General features: G+C 40.8%; 1 protein-coding gene across 1 annotated transcript in view; it reads right to left on the reverse strand.

Moving 5' to 3' along the window:
- The window catches only part of LOC141106177 (protein NDNF-like), a 47,046-nt gene extending 37,906 nt beyond the window's left edge, over nucleotides 1–9,140 (reverse strand). The window contains exon 1 of the mRNA XM_073596715.1: nucleotides 8,626–9,140. Coding sequence (XP_073452816.1) covers nucleotides 8,626–8,635 — 10 coding nt within the window. The 5' untranslated portion in view covers nucleotides 8,636–9,140. The remainder of the gene's footprint in view (nucleotides 1–8,625) is intronic.
- Between the last annotated feature and the right edge of the window lie 9,856 nt (nucleotides 9,141–18,996).

Raw genomic sequence — 18,996 nt, forward strand, 5'->3', positions numbered from 1 at the left:
GTCCGGCCGTGTGTAGGCAAGTCCGGCCGTTCAGAAAGTCCGGCGGTAGTCCGCCGGAAGTCTGGCGGCAAGTACGTCGGACCTAGCTTTCTAGAAAGTCCGACCGTGTGTATGCGGCATAAGAATTGTTTCCATTTGGCTTGTCTCTCACTGTAGCTCACACAGCAGTCCCATAGCAGTAGTGCATGGATGACTTACAGTAGTAAGAAGACACTAAAAGCTGTTGCAAGTCATTTCCATATGCACATCATGAATGTTATATCTTTACAGTCTTCCCAGTTGATGTTGGGCACTTCAAAACATACTACTATTTTAGGCAATGCAGTGCACAACAATGCATAGTAGGGGTGCACTGCAACACAGGAGCATTGGGTTCCATTCACATAAAACTGGACAACAGCGCACCAAAGTTACATAGTTAGGCTTAGTTCACACTGGCATTAAGAGCAGGCATTTGAGAGGCATTTGACAGGAGTTAATAACGGCCCTCAAACGCCTATGTACAAGATATAATAGACAGCACATTGTGATGTTCACACTAACCGTTAGCATTGCGTCGCTTCAAAATTGAAGCCTCGTGTCGAGTCAGGAGGCGTTCGAAGCCTTTCAACGCCTCCCATTCAAGTCTATGGTAACGCTCCGCAAACAATCTGGCAGGCATATTCGGAGCGGTATTGGTGCAGTTGCGGCATGTTAAAATTAGTCACTTTCCATTGTGGAGCAGTTTTAATCCTCATCAAACGCTACGAAACCGCGCATAGGGCGTTTAGAGAGCATTTAATGCTTGTAAAATGCCCCATTCTAAAGCTCATTGATGCCTGTCTGACGCCCATACTAATGCCATACAAACGCCATTGGAGTGTTTGTTGAGCGTCAGTAATTTTGTCAAGTGTAAAGTTCTTAGTCAGGTTGAAAAAAGACACACATCCATCTAGTTCAACCAATAAAAAAAATAATAATAATAATACAATCCCTTATACACAATCCTTCACCCACAGTTGATCCAGAGGAAGGCAAAAAACCCCAGCAAAGGATGATTCAATTGGCTACAGCAGGGGAAATAAATCCTTCCTGATCCCCCGAGAGACAATCAGATATTTTCCTGGATCAACTTTGCCTATACATGTTAGTACCCAGTTATATTATGTACATATAGGAAAGAATCCAGGCCTTTTTTAAAGCAATCCACTGAGCTGGCCAGAACCACCTCTGGAGGGAGTCTATTCCACATTTTCCAGCTCTTACTGTGAAGAAACCTTTCTGTATTTTGAGATTAAATCTTTTAAATCTTTTTTCCTCTAGAAAGAGGGCCCCTTGTCCTCTGTGATGACCTTAAGGTGAATAACTCAAAACCAAGTTCACTATATGGACCCATTATGTATTTGTACATGTTGATCTCCGCTTCTCAAGAAAGAATAAATTCAGTTCTTCTAATCTTTCCTCATAGCTGAGCTCATCCATGCCTTTTATCAGTTTGGTTGCCCTTCTCTGCACTTTCTCCAGTTTTTCAATATCCTTTTTGAGAATTGGTGCCCAAAACTGAACTGCATATTCCAGATGAGGTCTTACTAATGATTTGTACAGGGGTAAAATGATCTCTCTCTCTCTGGACTCCATACCTCTCTTAATACAAGAAAGGACTTATACTTACTTCCACCTACAGTAGTTTTGCACAAAGCAGCCCGGAGCTCTTGGCCCCTCCCTCCTGCCAAGTGCACCTGGAGCAAGAAGCTTGCTATGGGGGCACCCGAACCACTGCTCCATGTGTCCATTCAGACGCGAAGCCGCGATTCAGCCCCACCCTCTCTTTCTCCTCTTTGGCTCACTGACTTGACTTGATTGACAGCAGTGGGAGCCAATGGCATCACACTGCTGTCTCAGACAATGAGGAGGGAGAGTCCCAGGCAGACAAGACTCTCCTGCAACATCTCTGGATCGAGATGGGCTCAGGTAAGTATTAGGGGAGCTGCTGCACACAGAAGTTTTTTTATGTTAATGTATAGAATACATTAAGGCCCCTTTCACACTGGGGCGGTGGCGACGTCGGCGGCAAAACTGCGCTATTTTTAACCCCCCGCTGGTGGCCGAAAAAGGGTTAAAACCGCTCGCATAGCGCCGCCCGCGGTATAGCCGCGCTGCCCCATTGATTTCAATGAGCAGGAGCAGTTTAGGAGCGGTTTAGGAGCGGTTTAGGAGAGGTGAATACACCGCTTCTTCACCGCTCCAAAGATGCTGTTTGCAGAAGTTTTTTTTCTCTCCTGCCAGCTCACCGCTCCAGTGTGAAAGCCCTCGGCCTTTCACACTGGAGAAACAGTAGCGGCAGTTTTAGGGCGGTTTACAGGCGCTATTTTTAGCGCAATAACGCCTGCAAACCGCCCCAGTGTGAAAGGGGCCTAAGATAAAAAAAAAACTTCTGACTTTACAATCACTTTAAGCTTTGACAAAAAGACCGGGAAGCTGAATGATTTACCAGATTTTGCACACTCCAGTTTTAGTAAATCCAAAATACTAATTAAAATGTATTTTGAGTTGTCACCAGAACAATAGAGGAGAAATATTCGAATGGGGACACTAGTTCCATTGACTCTGGTGACAACAAGGGGATTCTTCTACTTTAGAGGGATTTCCTCTCACTTTTCTTGTATGGGACATGAAGTGAAGGGAAATCTCCCCAATGGGACACAGAATGTGCAAATTAAAAAAAAAAAAAGAAAAGAAACTGATGGGTTATAACTCCCCTTTTTTCTATAATAATCTAAAATGAAAAAATAAAGTTTTGGCTTTAGTTCTGCTTTGATGATTAAAGCTATATAATATTCAGAGTCTTGGATAAAAACAATTACCACTTTAATCTTAAACTATGAAGCTGAACTTGTTGAGTCCTGGTTGTTTGACAGGACATCTACCTTTAACATATTCATAGGAAAATCTTCCCAGACACATCTTGAGCACAGTGCTTAGATACTATGTAGAACTCTGTGGTTACGTATGCATTAAGGTGAAAAAACACCTGGCAGTGACCGGCCCCCCAGCCCCCCCGTTTTGCTTACCTGAGCCCTGGAACTTGACCAGGAGGGGACGCGCTGTCTCTCTGCCTGGGGTTCTCAGCTCTTGATTGGATAGATTGATAGCAGCGCAGCCATTGGCTCCCGCTGCTGTCAATCAAATCAAACTACTAGTCAGCAGGCTGAGGTTTGAGGAGTAAACCACTTTATACCTTTACTATAAAAAATTCCCTTTCCACCATCTTAATCCTTCCTCCACCACCAACACATAAAGAAGTGCACTTGTTTAAACAAAATGTATTTTTTTTACCCTGATCCTGCCCCCATGCTACCAGTCTCACCTAGGTGAGAATGATTTAAAGCCTTCCCCTGCTGCCTCCTATGATAAGGACAACACATATCCTGGGGGATGGCAGAAGGCTTCCCTACAGCGCAAGTCAAACCAATATTCATCTAGTGCGTCATCATCAGGGGGTGGCTGCAAGACATCAAAAGAGACTGCCAGCAACCTGATGACTAGTAAACAAAGATTATGGTGTGGGGTGGGAAGTGCAGCCTTAGAGCAGTGGGGGGTCATATGGACAACACGGGATTCTTTAGACTTGTGAGTATGTTTCCCTGGATAAAAGATTACCAAAGGCAAGTGGCATATACCAGTTTAATATAATGGGATTGGGTGAAGTTCTTCTTTAACTGCTGGTGTCATCCACCTGTCTGCTCTGTTCAAGAAGGATATGTAAATCGCAGGAATAGATGTATAGAAATAGAAATTCTTTGCCAGATAAAACAACTCTCATATATGTATTTCATCTTTGCAATTAGCTGCTTGCCTGAAGTTCAGCTTTAATTTCTAACCATGCTTTTATTTTCAGTATGATGACCCATGTGCTCCTGACAAATAACATAGGTGTTTTATATACAGCAACCACCATCAAATCTTAGCTAAGCATGAGCTGAGATCAGACTGGCCAGCACAAACACGGTCCTATGTGCATTTAATGTAACATAATATTTGCAAAACTGACATTTTTAAAGCAATATTAAACCCAAAGGCAAACATTTATTATATTGCAGTTTACAAATTCTTAGATGTGATGGCTGCATTCGTTTTCCTTTTTAGGATTTCTTTCCTTTATTTTCACCTGGTGATCTGGCCAGTAAGTCTGTTGTTTTTCAACAAAACAAGCTGTTCTGCAAATGCAGCATTTACAGGTTTGAGGCAAACCATTTACAACCACAGGGGTGCTTAAAATAATCAGCTTTTATTTCTTAAGGAAAAACCTTGGTCCTATAAAGGAACAAAACAGTTTTATGTAACTGCCTATACAGTGTTACCTGGAGTTCAGCTTCAATTTGTTAGTGTATGTATGTGTAGTGTAAATCTGCCAGTGCATCTGACAATCTGCTCCCCCAGATGAAAAAAGAAGTATTTTTTTTTTTTTTTCAGAATCATACTTATCTAGGTGGATGCAGCATCGGTCCCCCGCCGGCTCTAAGACTGAGAACTGAGCGATCAAACACTGCCAATCGCTCAGTTCTCAGAGCTCTGTGAGCAGAGAGCCGGTGACTGTCAGTCACCGGCTCTCTGTTCTGCCCGCTCCAGCGCTCACTGGAGCACTGGGCTGTGGAGGGGGCGGGAGCAGCCAGCTTAGTGGTTAGCTGAGAGGCTGAGCCGGGTGCTGGTCTTGGCATGTGGGAGGATCCTGACTTCATTGTCGGGATCTTGCCTGAGCCTGGACTGGATCTGTAACAGCAGGCTTCAGCCCGCTGTCTGCTGGAATGGGTCACAGGAGTGCAGAACAAACTGCATTCCTGTGATCCACAGGAGAAGTACAGCCAAACGGTGCACCCTATGCTCATTCATGCAGAGTGGGGCACGCTATTACAAGAAGCGTGTTACTAGGTAGATTCAATATATTACATTTTTGGTTTTGGTTTAATCACTTATGGACCAGCCGCCATTGTTATACGTCGGTATTTTGACGTGGAATATTGTTATTATGGCAGCAGATAGCTGCCATAACCCCCGATATTCTCTTAAAGGGGGGGCGGTCCGCTTTCAGATAAAAGTGGTCTCTACGGGACAAGAACACTTTTTTCGGCAGCGGGAGAGCTGAGTGAGGGAAAGATGGCCCCCACTCCGCTCCATAACATTGGATGATGGAAGCGACATCAAATGTCACTTCCACCCTATGGTCTTAAAGGGGAAAAAAACATTTTTGAAAAAATAAAGACTTTTATCTTATTTTATTTTATTTTTTTATTACATGTAAGTGTAAATGTCAGATCTAAGGTCTTTTTTGACCCCAGATGTCACATTAAAGAAGTCTTGTCATGCTTTTTTTCTATTACAAGGGATGTTTACATTCCTTGTAATAGGAATAAAAGTGATCCAAAAAAATGTTCTTAAAAATGTTCTAAAAGCTTGCTTGCAGAAGTGAACAGATACGTGCCGCATATGAAAATGGTGTTCAAATCACACAAGTGAGGTATCGCCGCGATCGGCAGAGCGAGAGCAATCATTCTAGCCCTAGACCTCCTCTGTAACTCAAAACTGGAAACATATAGTTACATAGTAGGTGAGGTTGAAAAAAGACACAAGTCCATCAAGTCCAACCTATGTGTGTGATTATGTGTCAGTATTACATTACATATCCCTGTATATTGCGGTCATTCAGGTGATTATCTAATAGTTTCTTGAAGCTATCAATGCTCCCCGCTGAGACCACCGCCTGTGGAAGGGAATTCCACATCCTTGCCGCTCTTACAGTAAAGAACCCTCTACGTAGTTTAAGGTTAAACCTCTTTTCTTCTAATTGTAATGAGTGGCCACGAGTCTTATTAAACTCTCTTCTGCGAAAAAGTTTTATCCCTATTGTGGGGTCACCAGTACAGTATTTGTAAATTGAAATCATATCCCCTCTCAAGCGTCTCTTCTCCAGAGAGAATAAGTTCAGTGCTCGCAACCTTTCCTCATAACTAAGATCCTCCAGACCCTTTATTAGCTTTGTTGCCCTTCTTTGTACTCTCTCCATTTCCAGTACGTCCCTCCTGAGGACTGGTGCCCAGAACTGGGCAGCATACTCCAGGTGCGGCCGGACCAGAGTCTTGTAGAGCGGGAGAATTATCGTTTTATCTCTGCAGTTGATCCCCCTTTTAATGCATGCCAATATTCTGTTTGCTTTATTAGCAGCAGCTTGGCATTGCATGCCATTGCTGAGCCTATCATCTACTAGGACCCCCAGGTCCTTTTCCATCCTAGATTCCCCCAGAGGTTCTCCCCCCAGTGTATAGATTGCATTCATATTTTTGCCACTCAAATGCATTATTTTACATTTTTCTACATTGAACCTCATTTGCCATGTAGTCGCCCACCCCATTAATTTGTTCAGGTCTTTTTGCAAGATTTCCACATCCTGCGGAGAAGTTATTGCCCTGCTTAGCTTAGTATCGTCTGCAAATACAGAGATTGAACTGTTTATCCCATCCTCCAGGTCGTTTATGAACAAATTAAATAGGATTGGTCCCAGCACAGAACCCTGGGGAACCCCACTACCCACCCCTGACCATTCTGAGTACTCCCCATTTATCACCACCCTCTGAACACGCCCTTGTAGCCAGTTTTCAATCCATGTACTCACCCTATGGTCCATGCCAACGCACCTTATTTTGTACAGTAAACGTTTATGGGGAACTGTGTCAAATGCTTTTGCAAAATCCAGATACACCACATCTACGGGCCTTACTTTATCTAGATGGCAACTCATCTCCTCATAGAAGGTTAATAGATTGGTTTGGCAAGAACGATTCTTCATGAATCCATGCTGATTACTGCTAAACCTGTAGACATTTTTTAACGTCGCCTATGGAGATTTATTTTTAAGGGTCAAAGTTTGTCGCCATTCCACAAGCAGGCGCAATTTTGAAGCGTGACATGTTGTGTATCAATTTACTTGGCGTAACATTATATTTCACAATAAAAAATAAAATTGGGCTAACTTTAGTGTTTTCTTATTTTTTAATTCAAAATTGTATATTTTCCAAAAAAATTGCGTTTGTAAGACTGCTGCGCAAATACGGTGTAACATAAAGTATTGCAACAACCACCATTTTATTCTCTAGGGTTTCTGAAAAAAAATATATAATGTTTGGGGGTTCTAAGTAATTTTCTAGCAACAAAAAAAAACAACTGATTTTAACTTGTACACAACAAGTTTGAAAAATAGTCCTGGTCCTAAAGCAGTTAATACCGCTTTAACTTTGAAATTCTACTTTTTAATGTAAAAAAATAGGCAAACCATTCAGATGGGTTTTATATTACTTGAAATTCTGCACTAAATAGTCTTTGCCTTCCTTATTATTATAATAATCATTTGCTCTTCTTGAACAGAATCTACATTCGGGTTAACAGCACATCATATCCAGCATTTCTAAACAACATGTAAGCATGATCAGCAGCACTGAAAGCAAAATATTCATCACAGTGGTACCCATCATCATCCATACATCTTTTTTTTTTTTTTAATCCAGTAATCTTTATTACAAAAGTTTTCTTACAACTATACATCAAACACATTTTACATTCATATTATCCAGATACAGTAAAAATACACATTACATAGAATAACTCTATACATCTTTTAATACTTTATGGGGTTTATTTACTAAAGCTGGCTCACAGAAACCAATCAGCTTCTAGGTTTTATTGCCAAAGCTTAATTGAACAAGCTGATTGGTTTCTATGCAGAAGTGAGCCTGATTTTGCATTCTCCAGCTTTATTAAATACAGGCATACCCCACTTTTAAGTACGCAATGGGGTTTATTTACTAAAGCTGGAAAGTGCAAAATTAGGCTCACTTCTGCATAGAAACCAATCAGCTTCCAGGTTTTATTACCACAGCTTAATTGAAGAATCTGCAGTTAGAAGCTCATTGGTTTCTATGCAGAAGGGAGCCTGATTTTGCACTTTCCAGCTTTAGTAAATAAACCCCATTGTGTACTTAAAAGTGGGGTATGCCTGTAAACCCCACTGTGTAATCTGGCAGAGCCCTGATGAATTACATACTATGATTACTGGACATGTCTTATACCTGCGTCCATTCTGGGGCCAGATGAGGTTTTACCGCTCCCCAATAAAGTACTATAATGTGAAAGTGATGTGACAAGATGGTGAGACTTGTGTTTTTAGTTCAAAGATGAATTAGTATAAAAATGAATGCATGATACAGTTGCTACTCCTACTAATTATCCTACCACTGCAGTGCTAATTAGAATAAAAAAATATTACAACATTAGCATTTATAACAATCATTACCACTATCAACATTATTACTACAGCTACGGCACAAGTGTCAAACAATTCAAATAAAATCAGAAGCTAGAAGAGTAGAGCTGTCGCATTGTGCTTTAAAACTTTCATCTCTTGGCTGCAGAGCACGCATTCGATTCTTAGTGCTAAGATATTAGCTGTTGTCTAAAAAAATTACCAGCAGGGATTTTTTTTGTAATACTTTTTGATGTTATCTATCCAATTAAAGTACAAAGGACATAAAGTGGACAAGGCAGGTCCCGGTGAGAACTTTTTTTCACTTTTGCATATATAAAAGAAAATATACTCACTTCCCATCATTGATGTTCACCTCTTAGACTCCGGTTAGTTCTCCGGTTAAGTGAGAGCTGTTTATCCTTCTAGGAGAGGGTCACATGAAACACCCTCCAAGACCGATTGAAGTTTTTCATTGTGAGAAGCTTTAAGACTCCTTCAGCTTGAAAGATGTCTCCTTCCAGATATGAAGCTTTTTTCTTCTTCTCCTCTCTATTGAGCAATGAATGGCTTTTCGGAGATTCCCCTGTGGCAGAACTAAAGCTCAGTATCCCCTGCTAGTTTGTGGCTAGACTGCTCTCCTGCTCACTAAAGAGTTAGTTGTTGGCAGATCTGCAGATGGATAAGGGTTTGAATGATAGACAGAGAGGGAGAGAGGGACACCCACTTAACTCTTGTAGAGCCCTTTACAATACAGATAAAGGGTACCTGGCCTCATCATATCAATAATCCGGCATTAGTGGAAGTGCAGTTAGATATTGTAGATCATATTTAATACCCTAGAGTGCTGGGATAGACCCCCTCCTTCTCTCTGCAATCTCATTAAAACATGTGATATCTAAAAAGGAATGTGCTGGGAGAATACATTCAAGCAAGTGGGAGCTGTCAGAAAAGTGGAGCTCAGAATATATTTACATTATATGGAAGCCATCCACAACCAAGTGTCATTACGATTTATGTCTGCGGAAGCCAGCAAGTGATTTTCAATAAATCACAAACTGGCAAGTTAAAAGATACATGATCACCGTTTTAACTTTAAACCAGGAGCAGCCCAAACATTCCGCTGCGCTACAGCTACTGGGAGCATTATATACTGCATTTATCACGCCGTAGAGCAGGTGCACATTTTAATATTTTCGCACACGTGTCATTTGTTTGTAATGCGCTTCAACCCTGTCAGTGCCATTACATTTTTTTTCTTCCAACTTTGGAAAATTATAGACTTATTGATCTCATGTAATGTTTCGCAGGTCATGATACCTTTTAGTGGACTGACATTGAGTCCCAGGAAGCATAAATTGGATTTGTTTTTAGATGACCTTAACATTTTCTTTGTCATAAGAAAAATGACAGTGGTTTTATTTCTTTTCTACTCTACTGAAAAGTAAAAAAAAAAAAATGTTGCCTATTAATACACTTTAGTTAACAACTCCCTCTGTGTATAAATGCGCTCCAAATAACTTCCTTGTTTTAATGTCATTAAAGTGTTACTAAACCCAGGACCCTGCATTCACTATGTCTGGTCTCCCACAGTACGCAGAACAAGGAACTGCAATTATTTTAGTAAATATAAACTGCTAAATACCTCTTCTCATCAACAGTATATAGCAGTCTTGTGACTTCTATCAGTGTCTGGTTAAAGCGGTATTAAAGTCTCTATTTTTTTTTTTTTTTTTTTTTAAGCACTTGCCCTCCTGGAGGTTTACCCCCTTTCATTACCACGCCATTTTTTGCCTTTACAACTCCTTTAAAATTTTGCATCTCAAATTAGCAGTAGTTGCCAACATGTACTAAGAACACATTGTAACATTAACCACTTCAGCCCCGCAAGGATTTACCCCCTGCCTGGCCAAGCCCTTATTTGCCATATGGCACTGTGTCGCTTTAACTGACAATTGCGCGTTTGTGCGACGTACCCAAACAAATAGAGCTTTCTTTTGGTATTTGATCACCTCTGAGGTTTTTATTTTTTGCCCAATAAAAATGAAAAGAACCAACAATTTTGAAAAAACGAACAAACAATGTTTTTTACTTTCTGCTATAAAACTCACCCAATAAAAAAAATGTAAAAATCTAATTTTTTCACAAGTTTAGGCCAATATGTACTCTGCTACATGTTTTTGGTAAAAAAAATCCCAATAAGCATATATTGATTAGATTGCTTTGCGCAAAAGTTATAGCATCTACAAACTATAGCATAGATTTATGGAATTTTTATACTAGTAATGGTGGCACTGGTAATCAGTGCCTTATAGCGTGGGGAGTGTACAGTGTGGAGGACAAAACGGAAACTAAGTGACACTTTGTGGGAACCAGTGACACCAATATAGTGATCAGTGTTAAAAAAATGCACTGTCACTGTACTAATGACACTGGCAGGGAAGGGGTTAACATCAGGGGGCGATCAAAGGGTTAAATGTGTTGCTATGGAGTGCTTGCTAACTGTGTAGGGGGTGCTTGTACTGTGGGAAGGCAGAGATCCGTGTTCCTGCTTAGCAGAAACACAGGATCACTACCTCACCTTCTCACAAAACAGCGATCCCCCTTGTTTACATAGGCAGACCACCATTCTGTCTCTCTCGGGAGTGGACACGCTGATTGGCTCCCGCTGTGTACGTGATTTTGCACAGGAGAGCCGCCTTGCCGCCTTATATATATATACAGTATACGGTCGGCAAGTGGTTAAATGGTCCCCTGTGCAGGCTTAGGTCATAATGTACTTGTATGCACTGCATACAAGTACATTATGACAGACTTACCTGCAGACAGAGCCTTCCAGAACTGCACTGATGAAGCTCTCCTTGGTCTCCGGCTGCTTCCGGTCTTACTTCCGAGTTCCCGAACTGCAGGCACTTGTATGGGTGTGCCACAGGTGACGTCACTCCCGCGCATGCACACAGGAGTCACATCGCTGCAGCACGCACAGCGAGTCATAAATGTGGTCTGAGCTGCGCATGTGTGGCTCAGTTCACATCACCCGCTGACAGGGTGGGCATTTGTGACAGAAGAGACCACTAGTCTGCCTGTCAGTGAATTTTCTCTTGTAAGAGTTTACTACCACTTTAAAGCTTGTAGGAGGAGTTTTTATTCTCCCCTGATTGTCCAATGAGGCTGCAGGACCCCTGACCCTCTGTGTGGACAGTGGTGATTGGGACTTATATTGGGACTTTAAATTTATCTCCAAAAAGTAAAGTACAAAAACACCAAATTTATAAATATATAGCTTTCTTATAACAAACAAAGAAAAGGAGAGGAAGGGAGCATTAGAGAACCTGGGAAAATGAAGAAAACATGAAAGACAAAATTGGAAAAAGTTGGAACACCCGAGGTTTCCTAAGGCCCCCTTCCTCTCCTTTTCTCCTCCCTTCCCCATTACCCGTTCCCCCTCTTCCATTTCCCCCTCCCTCCTTTTCCCCTTATATTTCCCCTCCTCTTTTCCCCCTTCCCTCTTTTCTTCCTGGGTGTTCCTCTCTTTCCATCCCTCTGTCCCTTCCCATCTCTCTTTATCCCTCCCCTTTTTCCCCCTTTTTTTTTCTCCCTCTCTTCCCTCATGTGGGGATAGGATCTTTTATGGAATTGTTCATATTGTAATTGGGTTATGGTTTGTATTTCCTAACATATATATTTTCTAATGTGATATCAGTGTCCACCCTGTTCATATCTGAGATCTAAAGGCCCTGATGATGTGGATGATTCCTCGAAATGTGTTGCTCCTCAGATTCAGATTGTGATCTCTTTGGACCTTCATACATTAATTATTCTGCCAATTCCTGTTTAACTACAAGAAGTCTAATTGGCAGATGTTTTTAAATTATGACAAATTATCCAGGTTTTAAGGTTTTTTTCGAACCTGTATAAAACTGTATATTTTTTTACAAATTTGGTGTTTTTGCACCTTTAAAGGTATATATAAAGTCCCAATATATAATTTTTCCTGTGGTTATGATTTAGTGAAACCCTAACCTGCTGCTAGGAATATACAGAAAAAAGTATCCCCTACTGAAGCAAAAGACACCTCCAGGGAATACAGTATGTAGCACAGAGTACTTGTGGGCTAGATACAAGCTCGGGCTAGCCCGTCAGAGTGCCGGATGGTCATTAATAGTAAAAAGTGGGGGCTGGCAACCACCACTCATGGGTTTTAATGAAGTTTTGTTCTAAAAATACAGTGCCACCTGCTGTAATTGACAGCTCGCTAGGCTGTCGATTACAGAGCCTGGCCTGCCTCCTATGACCATGACCTGCCTACCTCCATGATGCTGCTAAAAGAGCCTTTCAGCCTAACAGAAATTACATTTTTGGTGAGAGACCAAGAATTAACTACTTCTAAAGGAATGCAGACATTGCAACTTTTTTCATCAGAACACTTATAGTGCACCAGGTGATTATAATGAACCAGGCCCTCCTATTCAGAATCAATATCCAATGAACAAAGGTAAAAAGGTCAAAAGATGCAATACACATAAACTTCATGATTTTGAGAAATCTGAGGTCAATAAATCACTTTTAGATTTGATTTAGGGAGGGTGTAAGATCACATTTTGGATCTAGACCCCTCCCTGACAGGTTCAATATAGAATCCAGCAATGAGGGGGATGACAGACTACTGAATTTGTGTAACTAATGTATCCAAGATGCATGCTAAAGTTTCACTTTATAAAAGTATTTGTTTTTATTTGTAAGTATTATATTAAGTTTGACAGCATAATATCTGATTTCAGAACTACTGGATAGCACAAGTATTTGTGGTGTGCAGAACAATTTAAAACTGGCATACCATTTTATAATGCAAATTGAGATACGGAAATACTGTAACAGTGTGAATAATTCATCACAGATTCCAGACTACGTTTCAGACTTGTATAATTCTCAAGAAACATTATTAAAACTCCCAGATTTATCATGTGGATAAAATAACATTCGTTAACGTGCACAGAATAGCAATATTACTGACATAGAGCATACAGAAAAATAAAACAAAGATCTGTCACTGCGAGTACAATAGCCAATATATATCAGGTAAGCCCAGTTTTATTTTTCAGCCACTTTTCGGTGAACCTGGTGGTTTTACTGGTGGGAAAGCAGAGGAGAAGATTCATACTTCCATGATGTGTTGATGTAAAGTGACATTGTATGGTCAAAAACAACCTTCTCTAAGCTGTATCTGCAAAGGATAAGTACATCCAGGAGTTTTGATCTTCTTTGTGTCCCACAGCACTCAGTCGTTCCTTTCACCAAATGGGAGAGGGCGACATTCAATCTCTTTTTAGTAAGGAAGGCTTAGTGGAGATTGTTTTTGGCCTGATAGGCTCTCATTTTAAATGGGCTCCCAAAGCACCATGATGCAGGTTTCACTGTGCATGCACATTTTTTTTCAATGCAGTGCACTACAATTCACAAATGGTTTAAACTTGCTCTCTGTGGCGCAATATGCATTGTAGTGAGTCATGTAGGTGTGTTGGGGTTTGAATGGTACCACAATAAAATGCACTGAGAGCTATACGTTAACATGAACTTGCAGTAATATGCAAAAAATACACACAATTAACTTCATGTTACTATAATGCATTAGTATCAATCTGCCCCCCAAAAAGTACCACTTATACCAGTTAGCATTTGCCTCCAGGCCCATGGCCACTGTCTCAGGTCTGATGTATGGTACGTTGGGGCTCTCTAAACCTGGGTGCTAAATAGGACAGATGATTAATCAAGCTTCTGAGTTATTGGTTCTGTCCTACTCCTCTCACAGAATGTTACATACTGTTGGTAAGTAAGGGCTCCCTCTACAGTGACAGGCCAATGGTAGGATGCATTTGGCAATGTCAGGACCTACCCAATCAAACAAGAAGATCATTCTGTCCCCGCTACACGTTTCCCTGTGTGTAGCTCGACATGCAGCTAAACCCTCCTGTTCTGCAATAAGCCAGACTGAGTGTCATTTTGAAGCTTTATTAACAAAACAGGGTGGGTGAAACTATTGACAAAAACAAATACAGATACATATAATCAGTATATGAAATGTACACAAAATACTGTACAATGAATAATCTAGACTGCAGATGGCGATACGTAATTCTCACCGGCAATGCTGAGTTTAGGGAATGCAAGTTTTCATCCAACATGTGCTCTGATAGCTGGTTCATTCTTTCGGTTTCTAAGATGGAGTCTGAGTTCCCAGGATGCACCTGTTTCTCTTCCTTACACTGAAAAATGATGGGAACTTTTGTTAAAGGTGAACAGTTTCTAGTTTCTGCAAAAACAGTAAATTTACCACTAGCTCCATCTTGTGGTCAAGTCTGATATTGCAGGCAAAGCAACTTAAATAATATCCTGCTGGAGGCAGAACAAAGATCCTTACTATTACCTTTATGCACCTGTTTCTCTTCCTTATACTGAAAAATGATGGGAACTTTTGTTAAAGGTGAAAAGTTTCTAGTTCTGCAAAAACAGTCAGTTCACCACTAGCTCCATCTTGTGGTCAAATCTTATATTGCAGGCAAAGCAACTTAATTAATATTCTGCTGGAGGCAGAACAAAGATCCTTACTATTACCTTTATTAGCCTCTTCAAACTAATGTCAGTTTGTTATTGTAGCCTGGCTTTCCTTGACTTTATGGTCAAGCCCTTCCAACTGCAATTCTGCTGTCTGATGAGAGTGTCTTTACTGCCCCCGAGGCAGACATTATTAGACAGTGAAATGACAGTTGGCATGATTTAGCCATGAAGTAAGGCAATGTCAGACTTCAGTAACAATGTATAATTAAATCAGAGAGGGATAAAGAAGAGGCTTTTTTGAATCATAAAGGTAAGAGCAGGTCTCTTTCAGGACATCTGATCTCTAAGAATATTTCAAAATATATGTTTCTCCATATAACTGTTGACCAAAAAGTTTCCATGACTATATTAAAAAAACATCAGCCACTACCACAGTAGCTGATGACATTATACTTCTTCTGTTGGCCTCAGCAGCAGTCCAGTTAACTGCTATAATAAAGTAAAAAGTCCAAGGCAAGCCCCCTGGTAGGGCAGTCTGCCCAGATCCAGAAGCTGGGAGATGTAACGGGAGACAGGGGTCCGTCTATACACTTTGGCACAGTCAGCATTCTGCTCCCATCTCCATACAAAGATGTTTCCATCGCTTCACTTCTGTGTTCGCTTATATTTAAAAATCAAAGAACATAGGCACTGCTAACACATTTTAACTCATAAGTGTTTTCAGGAAAAAGTGAATATCTTTTACTTTTTCCTTTCTTCTGCTTTCCTTTGTGGGCTAAATCCTCACCCGCTTTGCCAGTTTTAGCTTCCTAATGCTTGCTAAAGCTGTATGAAGTTGTCTTCCAACACAGCAGTAGTTGCATCAAACACAACGTATCGAGCATCCCTTTAGATTTTTTTTTTTTACAACAAAAAAAAAAGCAGTTTTAGCAAAAGAAGAAAGTTTTAACTTTGCTATATTACAGAATCCACTTCACAGTGTTACATACTTGTAAATCCTTCTATAGTGCAAAGCATGCTGTAGCTCACATGAAATCTATAATACAGCAACACTAATGCCCGTACACAGGAGCGGAATTTCCGTTGGAAAAATCTTGGATGGTTTTTCCGACGGAATTCCGCTCAAGCTTGCCTTGCATACACACGGTCACACAAAAGCTCTCTGAACGTTCGACCGTCAAGAACGCGGTGACGTACAACACTACAACGAGCCGAGAAAATGAAGTTCAATGCTTCCGAGCATGCGTCGAATTGTTTCCAAACATGCGTGATTTTTTGCGCATCGGAATTGCATACAGACGAACGGAATTTCCGTCAAGAACTTTTTCTGTCGGAAAAATAGAGAACCAGCTCTCAATCTTTTGCTGGAGGAAATTCACACAGAAAAAGTTGGATGGAGCATACACACGGTCGGAATATCGGACCAAAAGCTCCCATCACACTTTTTTTGATTGAAATTCTGACCGTGTGTATGCAGCATAAGGGGTTGATTTACTAAAAATATAGATAAAAGAAAACCACCTATACGTATAGTGCTGCAAACCTTCGCCACATCCCATTACAAAAGAGAAAATTGCAAAAGGGGGTGCCCCGGGGGATGTTATGGGCAAAGGATGTTAACCAGAAAAGGGGGTAATAAGCGTATAAAAATATACAGAATGTATTAAATACAAAACAGTAGTAAAGTAGGTAAAGGCAAATAGACTGTGCACTATGCAAAATGTAGTTGCACTCTTAATAAATTAGGTAAAACTTCACTTTGCCAAGAAAACCCAATCACGTGCAAGGAAATTTAAAAAACAGCATTTTTGCTGGAACGTGATTGGATGACGGAAGTCAACAGAGTTTCTGCTCATTTACTAAGCTCTAGAGCAAATGCACTTGCAGAGTGCAACTGCATTTTGCAGAGTGCACAGTCTTTTTCCCTTTAGTAAATACATTCCTAAGGGTACATTCACACCAGGTGCAGTAGGACTGTGCTGGGCGCCTGTTCCAGTGCAGTCTCACCGCAAGACAAGGCAAAATGCATTGTCTCCTATGTAGTCGGTTCACATCATTGTGTACTGTGCGCTGAAAAAGTACTGCATACAGTCGTTTTTTTCAGCACAGCGCAGAACAGCACAACACAATCCACCTCCTCACACCACACAGCGACCAAACGTAATGAATTGTCACTGTGACATTTCAATAAAGATTGTTAAAAAAAAAAACGCGAACAGTGCGATGCGCATCAACAAAGCTGTCACCCCACTGTACACCAGCAGCTGTGTTATAAGGTAGCTGCTGGTGTGAATGTACCCTTAACCACTTCGGCCCCAGGAGATTTTACCCCCTTCCTGACCAGAGCATTTTTTTGCGATTCGGCACTGCGTCGCTTTAGCTGACAATTGCGTTATCATGCGATGTTGTACCCAAACAAAATGGACGTCCTTTTTTCCCAAAAATAGAGCTTTGTTTTGGTGGTATTTGATCACCTCTACGGTTTTTGTTTTTTGCTCTACAAATTAAAAAATAGCGACAATTTTGAAAAAAAGCAATATTTTTTACTGTTTGCTATAATAAATATCCTCCAAAAATATATAAAAAAACACATTTCTTTCTCAGTTTAGGCTGATATGTATTCTTCTACATATTTTTGGTAAAAATAATCGCAATAAGCGTATATTGATTGGTTTGCGCAAAAGTTATAGTGTCTACAAAATAGGGGCTAGATTTATGGCATTTTTATTATAATTTTTTTTAAATTAATAATGGCAGCGATCAGCGATTTTTATCATGACTGCGACATTATGGCGGACACATCGGACACTTTTGACACTATTTTGGGACCATTGTCAATTATACAGCGATCAGTGCTATAAAAATGCACTGATTACTGTGTAAATGACACTGGCAGGGAAGGGGTTAAACATTAGGGGGCGATCAAGGGGTTAAGTGTGTCCTAGGGAGGTGTTCTAACTGTAGGGGGGATGGGCTACCACTGACATGACAGCGATCACTGCTCCCAATGACAGAGAGCAGTAGATCCCTGTCATGTCACTAGGCAGAACGGGGAAATGCCTTATCTACAAAGGCAGCCCCCCCCCCCCCCCGTTCTGCCTCTCCACACTGCAATTGCGGCCTGCCAGGCGCACGTGCCCGATAGGTGGCTAATTCAAAGGGATGTACAGGTACGCCCATTTGCCTGCCTGTGCCATTCTGCCAACGTACATCTGTGTGCGGTGGTTGGCAAGCGGCTAAAAATACCGTGCCCCTATATCATATCATTTTATCAGATACCTGGAGAGGTGATCCGGAATGAACAGGTGTACTAGGTCTTCTCAGAAGAAGTAGATCTAACCACTTTTCCACTCAAACAATTTGTTACATTTTTCGTACACATTTTAATCCTTATCTTTTGCTAGAAATGTACAACCGCCAAAATATTTATGACAATTTATAAACAATTTTTTTAAAACTGAGACCCTGTAAAATAAAACCATGGCAGATTACATTTTTTAACACTATTAGCCCCATAATGTCTCCTCTGTTCTCCACTCCACCCAATCAAGCACAAAACTGTGCTTGATCAGCTTTTAACCAGCCATTTCAACTGGGAATTCTGACAGAAAAATTAAGCATGTCTCCATGCTTAATTTTGCTGAAAAATCACTTTGAAAAAAAAACACCCTAGCATTTCTGGCAGGAGCTATCTTGAGTAAGGGCAGATGATTCATGTAGCATTTACTTCCTGCAATCTATCTGTCCTTAGCTCAGGCATGCAGCCCCCCCCCCCTTTCTGAAGACTCCTATGACATCATGGAGTTGATTTACTAAAACTGGAGAGTACAAAATCTGGTGCACCTCTGCATAGAAACCAATCAGCTTCCATGTTTTCTGCCAAAGATTAATTGAACAAGCTTAAGTTAGAAGCTAATTGGCTACCATGCAAAGATGCTCCAGTTTTAGTAAATCAACCCCCATTTGCCTAGGTCTGGAAACCAGGAAGTAGCTAAAGAAATGTAAAAAAAAAGTTTAAAACTAGTAAATATGATATATTGATATATGATCTATTTACTAATGCTAGCAACATAAGGAAAAAATACCGTATTTATCGGCGTATAACACGCACCGGCGTATAACACGCACCTCAATTTAGGAGGGAATTTTAAGGAAAAAGAACTTTTAGGAGG

This window comes from Aquarana catesbeiana, linkage group LG08 (genome assembly GCF_042186555.1).
Source record: "Aquarana catesbeiana isolate 2022-GZ linkage group LG08, ASM4218655v1, whole genome shotgun sequence".
NCBI classification, from domain to species: Eukaryota; Metazoa; Chordata; class Amphibia; order Anura; family Ranidae; genus Aquarana; species Aquarana catesbeiana.